The sequence below is a fragment of the Triturus cristatus genome, chromosome 9 (assembly GCF_964204655.1).
Source record: "Triturus cristatus chromosome 9, aTriCri1.1, whole genome shotgun sequence".
Lineage (NCBI taxonomy): Eukaryota > Metazoa > Chordata > Amphibia > Caudata > Salamandridae > Triturus > Triturus cristatus.
In genome coordinates, this window is record NC_140592.1 from 718,383,024 (window position 1) to 718,402,326 (window position 19,303).

The window sequence follows — 19,303 nt, forward strand, 5'->3', positions numbered from 1 at the left end:
GGCACATGCCTTTCTTGCACGCAAATCATATGTTTAAACCCTGTCATTTTACCTAGATTGCCATTAAAAACTCTTTTAAACTTTCCAGTCCACACGTTACTACTTGTTGAATCCACATGGGAATTTATTTGCTTGCCCTTACTCACCAATGAGACTTGAATTTTCCTCCTAGATCTCAATGTCACACCAAATAAACCTTGGTGGTACCATCCCAATATATTTAACAATTTACTGGCCACATAAACATTGCCAAAAATGATTTCACCATTAATTTGCAATGAGCTTTAAAAAATATCCCACCAAATCAGTTTTTCTTTCTTGTATGACACAGGACACCTCTCATGTGGCATCAACTCTTTCTTTCACCATTTGCTATTGAATAATTCTTCAATGATGATGGCCATTTTGACACCCGAATTCAGAATTTTCTCATCCACACAGTTTTCAAATTAGGGATCAACAAACTCAGACTCATCTCCCTCACTAATGACCAAAACCAGATGTTTTGTCCTCCCCATAACTTCTAGTACTTCTTCATCATTTTCATTTTCACTAAGAACATTCACTCTATACTTTCTGCTCTGGCATACTTTTGTAAAATGCCCCACTTTTTCACAGCTTTTACAAGTAAAATGTTTTGCTTGACAAGGCCGACCCATCTGTGCATGGGACAGGAACCCATATCTAAAGCAAATATTTTTTGTTTAAAAAAATAGATTTTTGTCCCCTTTAGTCGTATTATGCGTCTTCCTCAGGGGCTAAATGTGTACTGAACTTTTGAAATATTTTCTGCCATTGCATGAACACCAACATTCTCTTTTTTTACTAGCTCTTTTGAAACCTGGTGTGAGATCTCAATGCTTTTAATTATGTCAATAGTCTCTGTGAGTGATGGATTCTTTATGGTAAGTAACTTTTCTTGGACTTTTGTGTCCCAATATTTCACCACAATTTCATCTCTGATCAACTGGGTGATGATGAACTCTTCAGATTCACAGACAGCAGCCGAAATGTGCAAAACTGCAGCATAGGATTCAATCACCTCTTCCCGGTCCTGCTCACAAGTAAAATGTGTGCCTGTTGACAATCAATCTTGGTTGAACATCAAATTGTTTTTCCAACTTTTCTACTGCTTCCTGATACTCATCGAGTTAATTTTCTTCATCAGAAGCCTCATGTCTTGGCGGTAAATAGTCAAAGGTCGCCTGACCTTTAAAACCTAAACTAAGTTCAAGTAAAAATCGTTTCCTCTCTAGACAGTACCTATTACCCCCAAGGACACCCAAATACTTTGTGAATGCTCTAAACCAGATCTTCCAATTTATTGGGGAGTCACCTAGTGTTTGCATAAAAGGTGGTGGTGCATTTACACTCTGCATCGTTGATGATCCTTGTTGCACAGATACCTCAAAAGACCAACAACCTCAGAAGGTTTTCCTAAGCGCGCACAAATTAAAGGACATTAAAATATCCATCAAAGAGTTTACAGACTAAGGGGCTGTTTACGATCAAGGGGCACTACACTATACCTCAGCAGCCATGCTATTATATGTCTTTGGGTTTCCTGGTCGGTCATGTGTATAATTGGGACCCTATGTGACCTCTAAAATTCCAATGATTAGTCAAATTGCACATTAAAGCAGGGTGGCTGCCTTGATTTGAAAAAGTTGTGCATATCGTCCCGTCTTTTTTTCAGGGACACCAAAGACCCATACTTTGTCCCTTCTACTATGGTCTTCTAAATCAGTTATTTTCCACTAAAGATTCCAAACTTCAGTGCCCCAATCAGGTGTGGCATTTCCTAATGTTCTAATTTATCTACTCTCCTCTCTGCTGACACTTTTTGACAATTGTAACCAAGAGTTTAATTGTTTTTGGTTGGGCAAGAGTGAGTCTAAAGTAGCTATTGTCTTGTCAGGCTCTTCATGAAAAGGGGAGTTGCCTAAATGATTTCCCTCCTGACATGCACAATACCTTTACCCACACTGAATATGCTCAGTATGTTTTAGTTGTGACTATCAGGGATAAGTCTGGGCCCTTTAGGACTCAGTGTGGTGACCTTTTTGAAACAGTGTACAGCAGCATCTTAATTTCAAATGTATGCATGTATTAGTATTTAAATAGAAATGGTGAAAACCTAGCTAAGAAGCACTGTACATTACATGGGGAGGGAGACAATTTCCAACCTCATTGGCATCAAGCGGGGATTACACAAATACATTTAACACATTTTAAGCATGGGGAGATTAAGTAATTTGCCCAGAATCACAAGATGTTGAGCCAATCATCAAGAATGGGATTTGAACATTGGACCCAAGGCTCGAAGGGCAGCAACTCAAGTCACTAGTCCATGTCTTCCAAATAATGAAAATTTCAATTAGCAAAATAATGATTAACTGATGTGGGTTCTCATATGTTCATTTATTTTAATTATTTTGCTCTGTTTTAATAGCTTGGGGGTTGAATTCATGTTTGTTCACATTGCACAGTTTATTAAATCAGCAATCTCAAGTGTTGCAGTTGTTTATTGTGGGTAGCAGAGGGTGCTCGTGGCAAAACGATTAAGGAGCCTATTTCCAGTATTGTTGTTTCACTAGATGACTAGACTTTCCACTCATTGCACCATCTACCAGTGAATTGCACTTCATCTTTTAGATGCTTGTCCAATCCAAGATGGCCATTGGTGCCTTATTGCTTACCGGGACGGCTTCCATTTCCCTTTATTCCCCCATGGGGCCAATATATGTTGGTGTCAGGAACACATCATTGTATTATTTCAATGATAATTCTATATAAGAACCTCTTCTTAGGGGAGAGGGGTTGGTCTAACGGCTAGGGCGGTCGACCTCGAATCTAAGAAGGTGAGTTCGAGTCTCAGCAATGACGCTGAATGTCCTGTGATTCTGGGCAAATCACTTAATCTCCCCGTACCTAACAGAAATGAATGTGTGTCCTAATGTAACGTAACTGGTGCTGTGTAAAGCGATCTGATACCCGTTTCGGGGCAAGTTCGCGCTATATAAATCTCTGGAAAAAAAAGAAGAAATAGCCTTGGACATATGGTACCAAAATTTCTTAGCCAATAAATCAGCTGACACAACAAATACATTTTTATAAACAATATTTAGGACAGGATATTTCTACCATAGGCCTTTTTTTGCTAAATATATTGTGACATGTAATCTAATGAACTACCCTTCATCTATGTAGCAAAGTTAGCCCAGTGAAGCATAATTTGGTCTCTTTCCTCACCGGCATAAAACATGGATTCATCAAAGTTTAAAAAACAAAACCTATCTAGCATAAGAGCTCTCATTTAGACCTACAAACTGTGTTTCTTTTTATCTATTGGTGCCTTGTGATGGTATGTCAGCTGTTCTTTAACTTTAGTGGTTTGTTACTAATTCACGAAGACAAAACATATAAACTTACGCAGAGCCATTGTATCCATATTAATCCCTGCAATGGCCATGCCAGTGAGGAAGCGGAAGATGCAGTAGGCAATGAAGTTTGGTGAGTAGGCGGCACAGGAACCGGTGACAGCTAACTGCAGGTAACCCCAGATCAAACTGACTTTCCTCCCACACCTAAGTGACAGTAAAATATCAAAGAGATTATTCAACTGTAATTCATGATACCATTCTGTTAGACGCTCATACATATGATAGATATAAATGCTAATCAACCACATCTTTGGGTTGGCTAACTTTGTATTCTACCTATGCCAGGTAGAGGGTGAACTGTTCTTCAGCATAGTAGAGACCAATCACTGAAGAAATGTTCTCTCCTCCACCTCCTACCCCAAGGCATCTACTTCAGCAATCATTTAATTTATTGTGCATCCGTTTTAGTCATATCTATTTCAGAAAGTGATCTGCTTGTATTAATGAGTTAACTAAATTAATTACAGTGTGCCCATGATGCATTCCATTTGGTTATGAAAGTGGTCAGTAAAAGCTCTTTTTGGTAAATATGTTTTCGGGATATGTTGCAAAACAGGTGGGCAGATAATCCCTCAGAGGTTCATTATTCATTGTGAGATACCGCTATGGCGGGACTGGCCATAAGGGATACAAGAAAAGATAGACTGAGGAACAATGGTCTGCTTTTCCATTCCATTCAAAGTTTGCCTCATTTTTCATCGGTAGGTGTATAGGTTCCAGCTTTTCTTACTAACCTTTTATAAACTTAGTGTGAAATTTACATTACATCCGGAAACATCACTTCTTGCATATTTTCTGGTGCTGGTGAATTGACTATGCAGAAATTAGCCCTGGCATTGCTGAACTCTGTTCTCACTTATTAAATGCTTAAGGTACTGCACCTTGGGCTTCATGAACCCAGATTTTGCCTTTTTCAATATTAGCCCACTGTGTTCCACTGTGTGTGACAACTTGCATAATGTTTCTATATGGTCTTCCTCCATTTCACTATACATTAGAATATCATACTGGATAGAGCACAGTCATATCGTTCCTGGAAGCATCTCATTCATTATTCATAGGAGAACTGCTGCTGCTGAACAAAGTCCGAAGGTATCAAGCAGACCTGGAATGACCCTTCTGGCATGATGAAACAGTGAGCTCTTTTAATTCCTTGCAGAACTTGACTTGGTGGCAAGCTGCCTAAAATATATATTGTTGTGAAGATACATGCCATAGCAACAATTTCTTATAATAAGGATAATGGGTAACGATCTGCTTTTACTTGACGATTGAGTTTCTGTAAATCAATACATAAGCTTGTGTTGGAACTCTTTATGCAATCAAAGCTAGATGTGAAAACTTAAGCTCATCGGCATGGATTTATTATCAGTTCAGTTTTTTGGTTTTTTTTAAATGTTTTTCTTGAGCATGGCATACAATAAAATATATATTTCTTTTTACAATCAGATGTTAAAATACAATTAGATGTTTGAAGTACAATTAACAATACAGAAAAAACAACGAAGAAAGGGGACTCTCAGTAGTATTCAATAACCTCTATACTGCCATATTCAATTTTCCTTTTTGACAAAAGTGTACAAAAATTTCAACCAAAGTGCAATAGCCATTGAAAGTGCAAGATGCTTATTAACTCTTCATATCTAATGAACACTATTTCCACAAGTAAAGTGCAAAAGCTTATAAATATGCTGACTGAGTCCATTTAAATAATCATATAAAACATTTTCGTTTTAATCCCCTTTATCCTTTTCTAAATTTTCAAAATATCTCCAATTCACTTCAAATTTTTTGGGAGCTCCTACTCTGCTAGCATATGCTTTTTCGAATTTGTAAATCCTTTTCATTTTATTATACCATTTCAATGGGGAGGGTACATCTCTAGACTTCCAGTTCTGCAGTATTAATGATCGAGCTACAGTACAAGAGATATATAAAAATACTTCTTCAGCCTTGGTCATTAACATATTTTCCTTGGATATACCAAACAAGGCTGATTCTCTTTCAGGCTGTAGTCTCTTTCCAATTGCCAAATTTATATCTAAAAAGACTGCCTCCCAGAAGGGTTGGATTTGGGAACATGTATAAAATATATGATGCCAACCTCCCTGACCATTAATATGACACCTAAAGCAGCGATTTTCGACTTCCACATACCGTTTCCCCAAAGCTTCTGGAGTCAGATAGGCTAGCCATCGAGATAAAAAGGCCATCTTTTTAAAATTAGCTGCACGCAGGGTTTTATTTCCAAGATGGCAGATTTTTTCCCACTCTCTGGTTGACAAAACACATTGTGTTTCATTAGCTATTTTGGCTAAATGTTTATCGATTAATTGTATATGACCTTGATTGTGCATTAGTTTATACCATTTTCCCATACCCTTCATTCCTGCCCCATACAGGGCTGCCACTCGATTGCTTACTGGGTTAATAAAGCCTTCCATACTACTCAAAAAATGAACAATCTGCAAATATTCAAAGAAAATAGGTAGATTGGGACTTTTAGCTCTTGCTGTAACTTCCTGCCATGAAACTAATCTATTTTGGGTAATAAAGTGTCTTAACTCCTTAAATCCATAGTTTGCCCAATTTATTAAATGATTGTATCTAATTCGAAGACCTAAGCATGAGCATTCCCCTATACTTAAATATTGCAGCCCCGAGGAGCCCTCTTTTTTAAAAAAGGACTGAAGTCTGAATGAATAAGCTCCTATTGTCTTATATCTCACTTTCTTTGGACATTTAGAGGTTTTTAAAAATACACAAAGTTGAGAGCCGGCTTCCAACATCATTTTATCCAAAAAAAAGTATCTCTATTGGATTTTGGTCTTATCAGTCCTGCCACTATATCTAGGAAGGCTGCCTCATAATGTGTTTTTATATCCGGTAGGGCAAGCCCCCCCTGGGCGATTGGGAGTTGAACCACTGCTCGTTTAACCCTAGATACCTTATTTCCCCAGATAAAACTCCTAAACATCATCTCTATTTCTTTAAAAAAAGATATATTAATTCTAATAGGAAGATTGCTGAATAAAAACACTAATAGCGGAACAAAAGACATTTTGATTAGTGAAACCCTGCCTATAATCGAAAGGGGCATTAGCAACCACTGATCTAATAGCTTGATTTTATTTTTCATTTTAATATAATTTAGATGGAATAATTGATGATATTGAGTGGTTACGAAGATCCCGAGATATCTAATTGGATCTGGTTTGGCTGCTTGTAGCCTCAAGCCTGGAGGAAGGGAAGATTTATTATCAGTTCAGTTGATGTGTTGACATATTGATGCTATGCACTGTATACTCTAGGGAAATGCCCACACCGCCAAAAGAGGCTAATCATGCCAGACTCCTAAGACCACTGTCACTGAGGGTCACTGAGGCCAGCTGAGGACAGACTGATTTACTAGAATCCTCAAACCTCCAATCTCCATTTCTTTACGAGGGGCAGAAAAACAGTGGTCTCGGCTTTCTGCCTGTTACTGCCCACCGCCATGCTGCTGTTCACCCGCGACCCTCGTGGCTCGTGCCTGTTGTGGTAGCTGATGAATAAGATGAAATGCTGAGAGTGTCTATAACATTAAAAGTGTCACAACTATTGTTCTGCTTCATAGCTGAAAGGAGGTTAACGGCTTCTTGAGTGGTCATCTTCATGCAGGCAGCTGAGGGTCTATTAATCTGCTTTTCAGATAACACTGTGATAACAGTGTGACAGTGAAATAGTGCAGTCGAACTGTGACTTTCATAGGCTGAAAAAAAATCCACAACACTCAACTTAGTGTACAAAGTGTGCAATATACAAGTAGTGTGCAAGGAACAGGATGAATAACGAGTAAACAAAAACCTAGGCTAGAGAGCATTAAGACAGAGCAAGTGGCTACAGTGGGTAATTTGAGCTCGACCAAATTCATGGAAGATAGTTACATGATCAATGGATATTCAATGAAAGATATGCTAAGGACATTAAGGGAAAGGATTGGTAAAAGAAAGTGACAATAAAAGGGAGATAAAGAATCATTAGCCATCTGTCCGTAAAAATAAAAAAAATGAATCTGATATGTATAAGGAAAAAAACCGAAGTAGCCCGATTACCACCCTGTGCGGGATATTTAAACTACCAGACACATTGCTTCCTCAAAGTAGCAATGGACATATATCTGAACCCTGGGTGGTAAAAAGTCTTGAGTACATAGACCTACTGAAGTTACTAGGGCGTCATTACGATGTTGGTCGGAGTTCCCTCCGACGACACTGTCTCAGTGTGTGAACCACCTGACCAGAGGTCGGCGGTTCTGCACACCGAATTAGGATGTGACTGCACATGGTGCGGTTGCAAACTCCCATTTCTCCAAGGGAGCTTGTGTGGTGAGTGGAAACAGCCTGCAGCACAACCTCCCATAGACAAATGGGAGTTAGTGTAAATACTTGCACCGTATGGCAGGCACCTCAGGGCCACGGGCCAGGGAGGAAGGGGCCCTGCTAGGGGCCCCCAAAGTCACTTTCCAACAGACTTTCCATGTCGGAAAGGCTGACATGGAAAGGTTGTTGGAAAGGGACATTATAATCCTGACAGCAGAAATGCCGTCCTTAAGGGATTATGAGGGGATTTGACTGGCCAGTGGGCTCCTTGAGACCGACGGAACCGAGTTGGTTTTCTGAGCTGGTTTACACTTCGACCTCCGACATTGAAATTCGGTGGTTGGAATGTAAACCTTCCATGTTACTCAGAAAGGCTCCAAACAGCAGTCAGGGGCTGTCCAACCGACATCGAAACAGGGCCCAAAGTGTCCTAAAAATCAACCCCTGCTAAAAATATCAGTAGTAGGAAAAATTCTATAACGCACTACATAAAACCAATAACTGAAATAAAAGTAGATACAAGAGTCATGAAGCAACACATTTTGGAATCAGATCAAGTTGTCTCTTTAGATGAAGATAAAATAAAGCTCCAAAGTTGGGAAGACTAAGCACTAGTATGTCAGGAAAAAAAACATTGGAGTCTATAATCCCACAGCCAATGAATCCTTATGTTAAAGAGACTGAAGAAAACAAAGGATTCAAAAACAGCACCATATTAAGTATGACAGAGTCAGAAACCGCCATGGTGAAACAATCACAATTAATGGTTCAGGTGGAAATACATTCTCACACCAATTCACAATTGTTGCTACCAGAAATGTATCCAATCCACCAGGAAGATTGGAATCACAACAGGGACACAGCAAATGAAGCTAATAATGTAAACAATATAAATATAGTAAATACCTTTGGAGCAAAAATGTATAATCATCTACATTGTATACATCACTAAAGGGAAGACTTTAAGGAAATTGCTGCAAGTTCTAAATAAAGGGTTGACTTCAACATAGTGAGAAATATACCCATTCTGGACATATTTCCTTGTGAGCAGACCTAAAGGAACAGATGGACATGCCCCTATGTTCAATGATATCAAGGAAATTTGAATTTTGTGAAGTAAAAACACTTTTAGCCCCATACTAAATGCAAATCAATTTCTCTAATGAAACTGGTATTATTTTTTGGAAGGAATATAAGAAGTCATCCAGGGAGGGCTCTGTTACAGGCAAAAACCTAACAAATCAAATAGGAATTGAGCTAGCATCAAGATGTTCCATGATGTTAGGACTTCAACACATCCTGGAATTTATCCTGAACCTACTGGAAAAGGTAATGAATGATTCAGCTTAAAACATTGACATTGCTTTACCTATACTGCAGCACCTAAAATATTAGGAGAACCTAAAGGCAACAAAAATGGCTGAAGGAAATCACAACAAAGTAGGTAAGGGATGTCAAACACAAGCTCTATTTAATCAGTCAGGCAGTAATAGATGTGACAAAAAAGTTCAAACAGAGGGTACAGATAGACTGGATAGAATCATCAGTCCAGAGAGCTCTTTTGATACATATTGCAAACAGACCAATAACTATTAAAAAACCAAGAATGAGAGGATTTATAAGCACGACCATCTAGTTGACAACAGATACAATATAAAAGAGTTTGAGAATGAAAAAGATGGTATTCAGGAAACTAAGAACGTGTCTTTGCTATTTCACAGTAAAAAATACAACTGTAAGGTGCTCATAAACTAAAGAGAAGGAAGATGCAGAGAATGAGAAGAAAAAGGGACAGATGACTGCAACTAGACAACATCTAAGTTTTCTCCATAGATGGGCTAGAGCACATAAAAAACTACAATACCTCAATGAATGCTTTAATCTCAGAAAGTCGCACAGAGGTGGAGAAGCATTCAAATAGAAGAGTTCCTTCTGAAAATATTTCAAAGGAGGAGGTAACAAAAGAAGATCATTTTTTGTCTCACACAGAGGTAATAGAAACAGGCATAGATAGGACAGAAGAAATTGAAATAGTGACTAGGGACCTTAAGGGTCACCAACCCATAATAGCTTGGGAGAAAAACTGGAAGCACATCAGTTTAAACAAAAAATATATTAAAAACTGTGAGAAGTTCCGCAGCGATATTACTCCAGCAAACAAAACCCTAGCCCTTCGACTTGTGAATATACTTCTATTTTGGGATCCAAAACCATTCTTAAATTAGTCTAAATTTCTGTTGATTATTAAGGCTGCCCCAAGATGATCAAAAATAGCCACAACTCATATCACTCTAGTCTCACTTCCCCATAAACAGGGGCACTTATAGATTAGACCAATGCAATGGTGCACGTCTACTCTAGAATAGTGGTTGATCAAGTGTTGAAGTCAACAGACAAGTTAAAGTGCATAGTCTTTGATGTATATAAACCCTACTATAACAAATCACAGACACAACACTATACAGGCTACACAGGACCCATAGGGACCTCCCAGAACATCATTGATGGAATTTAAATGAATATGTCAAGTGACTTCACCATTAACACTAGCGGTAATTTTCAACAAAATGTCAGCGAAAGAATAGCAATCACCAAAACCCATTCAGAGAGACAGACTCTTCATAAGTCCATGACTGGAACTGGATTGCAGCAGAAATAAAGCCTGCAAGTTTGGTTTCCAAACTTCACAGTTCTTGATAGTAAGAAATTGGGTTATTTGTTGTGCGGGATGTGAGTCCTGGGAAAATAATAGGTCCATAATTGTCTCTTTGCTAGTAACCAAGTCCCCATTGTAGCCCTTGACTCTCTCAATGTAGAGGAGCAGAGCAGTCCAAGGCCTATTCAGGGGAGGAGGTATGGGCCAGCAATCACAATTTGAGGGCATGTAGAAAAAATTACTGAATAAATTATAGTCTATATGATGACTTTTCTGTTAAAAAGGAAAGGCACATTCATTCCACTCACACTACTAAATACTATGCATTAAGTTACAAGTATACAGAGCAGGTAGATGAAAACAACGTTGGTGACATCCTTATATCACTATTCATGCATACTGGGTCTTGAACCCCATAATCACAATGCCTCCAACCTATATCAGATTTACCATCACTATATAGGTAGCGTCATTTTAAATAAGGCAGGCGTACTGGCTTTGTCAAGAGGCGATTACATTAAAATGTGAGGTAGGCCTTTTGAATTTATCAGTGAGTCACCACAGTAATAAACAGAGTTATCATATGTCAAAAATCATTAATAAAACCATTAAAATAACCAAATTGAAATACATTCATCATTGGAATTAGCATTAAAATGTTCACGAATAAAATGTCACTGAGCATGTCATGAGTGATGTAATATGTGACGTCATCAGCAGTGCATTCCGGGGCACGAATTATAGTTAGGTCTACTAACTATAACGGCCGAATTTCCATGGTTTTATACGAGTGAAATCTCCAACTAACTATAATGTCCTTAAAACCTATGGTTTATTCAGTGAATTTCTAAAGATTTTTAAATGCTAATTTCTAACTATAACGTCCATGAAACCTATGTTTTTTCAGTGAATAAAAATAAATAAATAAAAAAAAAATATATATATATATATTCACTTAAAAAACCATAGGTTTCACACATGTTATAGTTAGGTGGATATTTCACTCGTAAAAAAACCAATGAAATTCCCCCGTTATAGTTACTTCAGATAACTATAACTCGCGCGCCCGCAATCCTCTGCTCATGACGTCACATATTACATCACTCATGACATGGTCAGTGGCATCACTCTTGACATCACTGATGACATCATCCTTGTGATAGAGTGGCGGTCGCGCGAGTTAGAGTTATCTGAACTAACTATAACGGGTGAAATTAATTGGTTTTTTACGAGTGAAATATCCACCTAACTATAACATATGTGAAACCTATGGTTTTTTAAGTGAATTTGCAAGGTTTTTTAAATGCTAATTCCTAACTATAACGTGTGTGAAACCTATGGTTTTTTTCAGTGAATTTGTACGGTTTCTTAAATGCTAAGTTATGTATGTATTATTATTTTTTTTATATATTTATTTTTCAATAAACTACGCATTAAATTTTTTTTTTTCTTTTATGGTTTTTCACCATGCGCGCACGGTGCGCGCACCCCCGCGAGTTTAAAAAAAAAAAAATTAAATGTTTTTTTCTGCCTTCAGGGTCCTTCAGGGACCCCCTGACAAAGGCTAGGGGGTCAGGAACTCTCTACCCTGCCCCCTTTTCACGTTCGCCAACTTCCTTTTCCACTCTCGCACTGAAAACAAACAAAATGGCGGCCAACACTTCCTGATTTCGACCGATTCAAACGTTGACTGACATGTAACAACCAATCGCCCTAACGTGCGCGCACCCTAACGTGCGCGCACGGTGCGCGGCTATAGATATGTATGTGCTTTTAACTGCAATTTTCTCAGGAACTACTGAACAGATTGACTCCATATATGCAAAAGGCACATCCCTGACCTGAGGACTACCTCTCTGCCAAATTTCAAGTAATTCTGTTCAGCCGTTCGGGCTGTACCTTCGACTAAAGGTCCTATGGGAAAATGCATGGGGAAAATGCGTTTTGGGACCCCCCTTTTTTCTCGGCCCCCGCTTGACGAATCCCCCCGAGACTTTCAGGGTAGGAGCTGAGCGGAGCGCCCCAATAGTTTTGAAAATTTCGCGAAGATTCATCAACCGGCGCCAAAGTTATTCAAAATAGAATTTTGAGATTTCCTATGGAAACACGGTCCTAACTATAACTATCTACTGGCGACCGCCAGTAGATAATATATATATATATATATATATATATACATATATACCGAATGGAGTTTGGGAGAAAATAAACCGAGCAATCTATTTGTACCAGCATACCTGTGTCCGTGTCTTGCAGTAACACCGGCTGGTGTTACGAAAGGAGGAATTGATACATATATATATATATATATTGTCCCAAACTGCCGTGTGTCAGGGCTGGTCAGACAAGTGCTAAAATCCGATCTCTTGCTCCCACCTTCAAGATTAAGGGAGGTTACACTATTCTTCATTCCCCTATGGGTTGGTCTCAAAGGGTTGCTAAGAGTTTACATAACCATTTCCTTGCGGAAGATTTCCATCAGGAAGAACGCTCCAATTTGAGTCAGCGTTCTAGTCTTTTTGCCTCTCCAGACAGTTCCGCTATTTCGTGCGCGAGCAATTGGAATGCTGCGCACTTCAACCGTCATGTTGACTGAACGGCAGCGCCTTTAGTCAGCTCTTCAAGAATCCTCCTGCGGTTAAAAGAAAATTCTCACTCACCTGCTTTCCTTACGGAATTACTTTCGCCCGCATTCTGGGTCGTTGTTTTTGCGACGAAGTATTCCGCTTGGGCTCGTGGGTCAGGTACCTTTATTCCAGCTTCCCAACCAGCCATTCCTCTCCTATTCTTTGGCGAGCTTGTACTTCGGCTCTGGGTAAGCTCTATATTCTTTTTGCATTAATTGGCTTGCCGAGTTTTGGAGCTCTATGTATTTCCCCAGTGATATTTAATTCAAGCCGGTAGTATCGCAGTAGCTGACTTGATTCTTCTGACTCCGGCAATTTATGGGAACCTCTTTGCAGTAGCCAAGACAAGTCTATTCTCTGGTGTTGTGCCGGAAGTAGTTGTTTACTGTGTCCTTTCCTACAACACCTAAGGCTACTATTCAACCCAGACAGTTAATTCAGCTTGTCCAGTTATCCTCATTTATTCGGTGCAGCACACTACTGGACCTACCATCTCAACTGCGCAGATTGACAAGACTTATTGCTTATAAGAGACTTATATTTTTTCCCATGTAGATATAAATATATATATATATATTTGTACTTACCACCTTCTGCTGCGGAAATTCTTCAGTTCTCTTTTTGGTTAATTTACTGAAGAAAGAAAGGAAATATACTTGACAATTTTTCACTAACACTGGTTTTCCTCCTATGTGCTTCAACTAATAAAAAGGACTTTAGACTACACATAGTACCAGTGTAGAGAGAGGCAAAAACCCACACACATACAGGTAACTCACTGTCAGGAAGGGAGGTGGGGGGAGCATATTGTGACAAGGGGAAGTTAGAATCGTAATAACCTCTGCTCTTTGTTACAGGTGAAATCCACTCCTCTCAGAAGATCAGTAGTGAGGACACCAGTGTGGCAGTCTCTCTTGTTTGTTATCCCAATTCCCCTTTCCCCCTCATCTCTGAGTCCAGCTTAGTCTTGGGTTAGAGGTGTAGGGGAGCTGGGAAGAAATCTTCATGATTCAACCTCAGCTGTACTGCTCCTGCGTAATCAGGAATTCCAGGTACTGCTTCTTGACAGATTGAAGTGCCTTCAATTACTTCCGTCTGGGCAGTATGGCTGAGGGTTTTGATGTAAAAGCCTTGGCTGCTATCTTAGAAGGGTTACAAAAGCAATTAAGTGAGACTAGGGAGGAGGTTAGGAAGTCAAACCAGGAGGCTAGTTATTTGCGAAGTAGGTTAGATGAACTCACAGTTAGTCCTAGTCCCAATTTTGGGGAACAGAAGACCCTAACCATCACTCCCTCACCATCCTCGACTGAATTGACTACTCAAGTAGTTCATGCCATGTCTCCCACTATTCCTTTAGCCCCCCCAGAGAGATTTCAGGGAGATCCGCATAAGGCTCAGGTCTTTATTACACAGTGTTCGTTAAATTTTTTGTGCACACCCCCTATTTTTAAGGAAGATCAATCTAAAGTGGCTTTCATGCTGTCTTATCTGAGTGGAGATGCAGCAGCTTGGTCCATGCCATTAGTTACTACCAATGATCCGATGTTATATAATTTTGAGGTGTTCAAGGCTGAGTTTCTGCGAATATTCGATCGAAGAACCATCTCTCAAACCACCGATAATGAGTTACTCAATCTGAAACAGGGGAACAGAGAGTTGTTGGCTTATTTAGCGCGATTTAATAAATTGATAGTTGAAACGAATTGGCCTGAGGCTAAGAGAGCAGCAATTTTTTACAGGGGCTTGAAGGACGAACTGAAAGATGGCCTGGCACAGATTCCAAAGAGACCTACCGATGTATCAGAGTTAATTGATCTAGTTCTTCAAATTGACCAGCGTCAATCGGAAAGAAGAAGTGAACGTCGGAGATTTGACTGGATCCGAACTGAAGTAGTGAAAAACAGTGAAGGAGTCATCAATGAAGAAACTATGCAAATCGGTACGGTTCGGGGACCTCTTAGCAAAGAAGAAAGAGAAAAACGACGTTTGGGCAAATTGTGTATGTACTGGGGTGGTTCCGGTCATTTCGTTACGGAATGCCCAAAGAAGCCTAAGACGAGTCAGTGGGTAAAAGACAAGCTCCACCAGTAGAAGGAGTTGCTCTGGTGGGAGCTGCTAAGGAGACAACTCCAAATATTCAATTATTGGCGAATACCTTACAATCTTCGGCCCCTCATCTAAATGTTTCCAGTCCGATATCTTTTGGAAAAGATAGATTGGAAGAAGTCGCGGTCATGATCGATTCAGGGGCGACTGGAAATTTTTGTGATATCCGATTTGCCAAAGACATGGGAATTCATTTCATCAAGAAGGGAAGACCGGAACGCGTACGAGCTGTGGATGGTACCAATCTTTCTTCTGGTCCCATTACCTTTGACACAGAAATAATTACTCTGTTGGGCCCTGAGAAGCATCGCAGCTATATAAGTTTCAATTTAATCGATGCCCCGCAGTTTCAATTAATCTTGGGATTGCCCTGGCTCACGGAACATAACCCAAGTATCGATTGGGCTAAGCGATCAGTAGAAATGAATTCCAGCTATTGTCTGGAGCATTGTTTTCATCGTGATCAGAAGGAGAAACAGTCATCTCCATCTTCTTGTCTGGCAGAACAGTCCCGAATGATTTGTACCATAGAAGTTCCAAGTATACCAGAAGAGTACAAGGATCTGGAGTCAGTATTCAATGAAAAAGAAGCTCAGAAACTTCCTCCTCATCGTGAATACGACTGTAAAATTGAATTGGAACCTGGAGCATTATTACCTTGCAGTCGCATTTATGCACTCTCTGAATCGGAGAATAAGCATTTGAAGGAATATTTGGATCTACATTTGGCTAATGGGTTTATACGTCCTTCTCAGTCTCCAGTCTCCTCTCCTCTTATTTTTATTCCTAAGAAGGATGGGAGTCTGAGAACGTGCATTGACTATCGAGCGTTGAACCAAGTCACAAAGAAGAATCGATATCCGTTACCACTCATTTCCGAACTTTTGGATCAAGTAAAAGATGCTCGTATTTACACCAAATTGGATTTGAGAGGGGCTTATCATCTGGTTCGGATGGCCGAAGGTGATGAGTGGAAGACGGCGTTTCAAACTAGGTTTGGACTGTTCGAATACCAAGTCATGCCCTTTGGCTTATGTAATGCCCCGGCAGCCTTTCAGCATTTTGTAATCGATATTCTTTGTGAATTTTTGGATCGCTTTGCTGTCGTGTACATTGACGACATTCTTATTTTTTTCAAGAATGGGGAAGAGCATGTTCAACATGTCAGAATGATTCTGGAGCGTTTACTCGAACATCAACTATTTGTCAAGCTTGAAAAGTGTGTGTTTCATTCTACTCGAGTCGAGTTTCTGGGTTTCATTCTCTCCCCAGAAGGGGTGTCTATGGATGACGCCAAAGTAAGAGCAATCAAGGATTGGCCTGCCCCAAAATCCGTCAAGGAAATTCAAAGTTTTTTGGGCTTTGCCAATTTTTACTGACGTTTCATTCCAAATTTTTCTGAAAAAGTGAGTCCCATCACGCGTTTGCTCAAAAAGAATGAAAAATGTAACTGGAATAAAGAAACTGAAGAGGCTTTTCAACAACTAAAAGAAACGTTCGTCACTGCTCCAGTTCTGCAGCACCCCGATCTAAATGAACCTTTTTATGTTGAAGCTGATGCTTCAAATCTAGCAATTGGAGGAATCCTTTCCCAACGGCACAAAAACACAGGTCAACTTCATCCGGTGGCTTATCATTCTCGAAAATTATCGGCTGCCGAGGTCAATTATTCCATTGCCGATAAGGAGCTTTTAGCCGTGCAAGATTCCTTTCAAGAGTGGAGGCATTATCTGATTGGGGCGAAACATGTCATCACAGTCTTTTCTGATCATCGAAATTTGCAGTACCTGAAATCTGCTCGAACTCTTACACCAAGACAACTTAGGTGGTCTCTCTTTTTTGCAGATTATGATTTTGTCCTGACCTACAGACCGGGTTCAGCAAATGGGAAGGCCGATGCACTTTCTCGTCTGAACACTGGTGTCAGTCAAGAATTACCTATTCAGGGGCATATCATTCCTGAAGAAAAGATCGTGGGAACTGCAGTAATTAATGAAGTGGAAGATAAGATCAGAAAAGAGTTCCAGAAAGAAGAATTCAAGGATTGGTGTATAGAAGGCCCAGATCGAGAGATAAAGGATGGGATACCATTCTTTCAAGGAAAACCTTTTGTGCCAAATGAGGAATTGAGAAAAGAGGTCATTTATTTGTTTCATGACTACCATTTGGCTGGACACAAAGGAGTAAAGAAGACTCTAGACTTTTTGAAGCGAAATTTTAGTTGGCCGGGCATGGACACTCAGGTGAGGCAGTATGTATCCACTTGTGAACAATGTTTTAAGGGCAAAATTGTGCGACAGTCACCACACGGTCTCCTCATGGCATTACCGGTAGCCCCTTATCCATGGCACACCGTGTCCATGGATTTCATTGTGGAAATGCCTTCCAGTCAGGGGAATTCTGTGATTTGGGTGGTGGTAGATCAATTCACTAAGATGAGTCATTTTATTCCTTTAAAGAACCTTCCAAATGCTACCCAATTGGCTACATTGTTCATTCAGCATATAGTGAAATTGCATGGAATTCCTAAAGTAGTGATTTCAGACCGAGGCAATTTGTGTCTCGCTTTTGGAGATCGTTCTTGATGGGTTTAGGTGTTGATTCTCGATTGTCCACCAGTTATCATCCAGAGACTGATGGGCAAACCGAGAGAGTGAATCAGGACCTGGAGCAGTATCTACGCTTGTATTTAATGGACAAAGAGGGGGAGTGGCCTTCCTTACTCAGTACTGCAGAGTTTGCTTATAATAATTCTGTTCATTCTGCCACTGGTTATTCACCTATTTGAATTCAGGTAGACATCTAAATATGATTTTCGGTAAGGTAGATGTTGAGGTTCCAGCAGCTGGGGAAGTTCTACTGAATCTTCAAAAGGCATATCAGCTAGCCACAGAAAATCTTACCAAAGCTAAAGAAATGTACAAGAAACAAACTGATAAGAGTCGTAGAGATAGTCCAGTCTTTGAACCGGGAGATCAGGTCTGGCTTTCGACTCGCTATATGCGACTGAGAGGGAATCGAAAGTTCCAACCTAAATTTGTGGGTCCCTACTTGTAGGAGAGTAGGATCTGCACTTATGTTGCCCCCACTTTTTTTCTGATGTATACACTGGTTTCTGACTATAGTCTGGCTGGGTACCTGCTAATCAGGGCCCCAGTCTCACTGATCTCTCTAAACAATTTGGTGTGCATATTAGATGCACTAGTGATTGGACACTGTGGTACCTTATGAGCCCCTAGTATATGGTACCTTAGGTACCTAGGGCATTGGTACTTCACAGGCCTACCAGGGGCTGCAGCATGTATTATGCCACTCCTGGGAAGCATTCACAATCTGACACCACAGGCCTGCTACTGCAGCCTGTGTGAGGTAGTGTTAGCACTCCTCACTGAGGTATAGGTTCCTATATCTCACCATACACACACATATAAACCTATCAGTCACCCCTCTTGCAGGCCCTAACAATCCTGAGGGCAGGGTGCTTGGTTTACTATGTGAGGGGGTGCTTCTGCATGAGCAGGACCCCTCTGCAGCTGGCAGAGTCTATTCTCTGCTGCTGTTTGTGGATGCGGTTAAACCATATACTCTTAAGTGCATTATAACCTCGCGGTAAATGCTAACTTTGGAATGACTGCATCAAAACATGTCGTGTTTGGTGTCAAACAACTTGGAATCATACCCCCACACCAGTAACTGGTGTGGGAGTATGATCCCACCCTTCTAGAGGGGACGACATGTACCCACTGTACTGAATGGTAGAAATCTTCTAGAGCTCTGGCATCACAAAATGGATGCCACCAGCACAGACACTGGGCTGCCCTCCTGCTGCTGACCGAAACTCGCAGTGGAGGAAGCCCAAAAAAGGGTATCCTGTCACAGGGAGGTGTCACCACCTCCCAGACAGGATTTAGTGTATTGGAGCTGGGTGGGTGCACTCTTAGAGTGCTTTGAAGTCCTGCACTGGGAGAGCAGTAGGCTCCTCTGTGCATATGCCAGCTCAAACCGGTTCAGGGGCTACCTGCCCCTGCTCTGGCGCGAAACTGGACAAAGGGAAGTGGGTGTAACCACCCACTACCCTGACCCTCCTAGAGGAGTGGTCATAGAGCTAGT

At 40.4% G+C, this 19,303-nt stretch overlaps 1 protein-coding gene across 1 annotated transcript in view; it reads right to left on the bottom strand.

The window, feature by feature from the left end:
• Positions 1-19,303, bottom strand: part of LOC146798595 (solute carrier family 22 member 6-A-like) — an 814,343-nt gene that overhangs the window by 256,430 nt on the left and 538,610 nt on the right. The window contains exon 3 of the mRNA XM_085625903.1: positions 3,433-3,587. Coding sequence (XP_085482029.1) covers positions 3,433-3,587 — 155 coding nt within the window. The remainder of the gene's footprint in view (positions 1-3,432; positions 3,588-19,303) is intronic.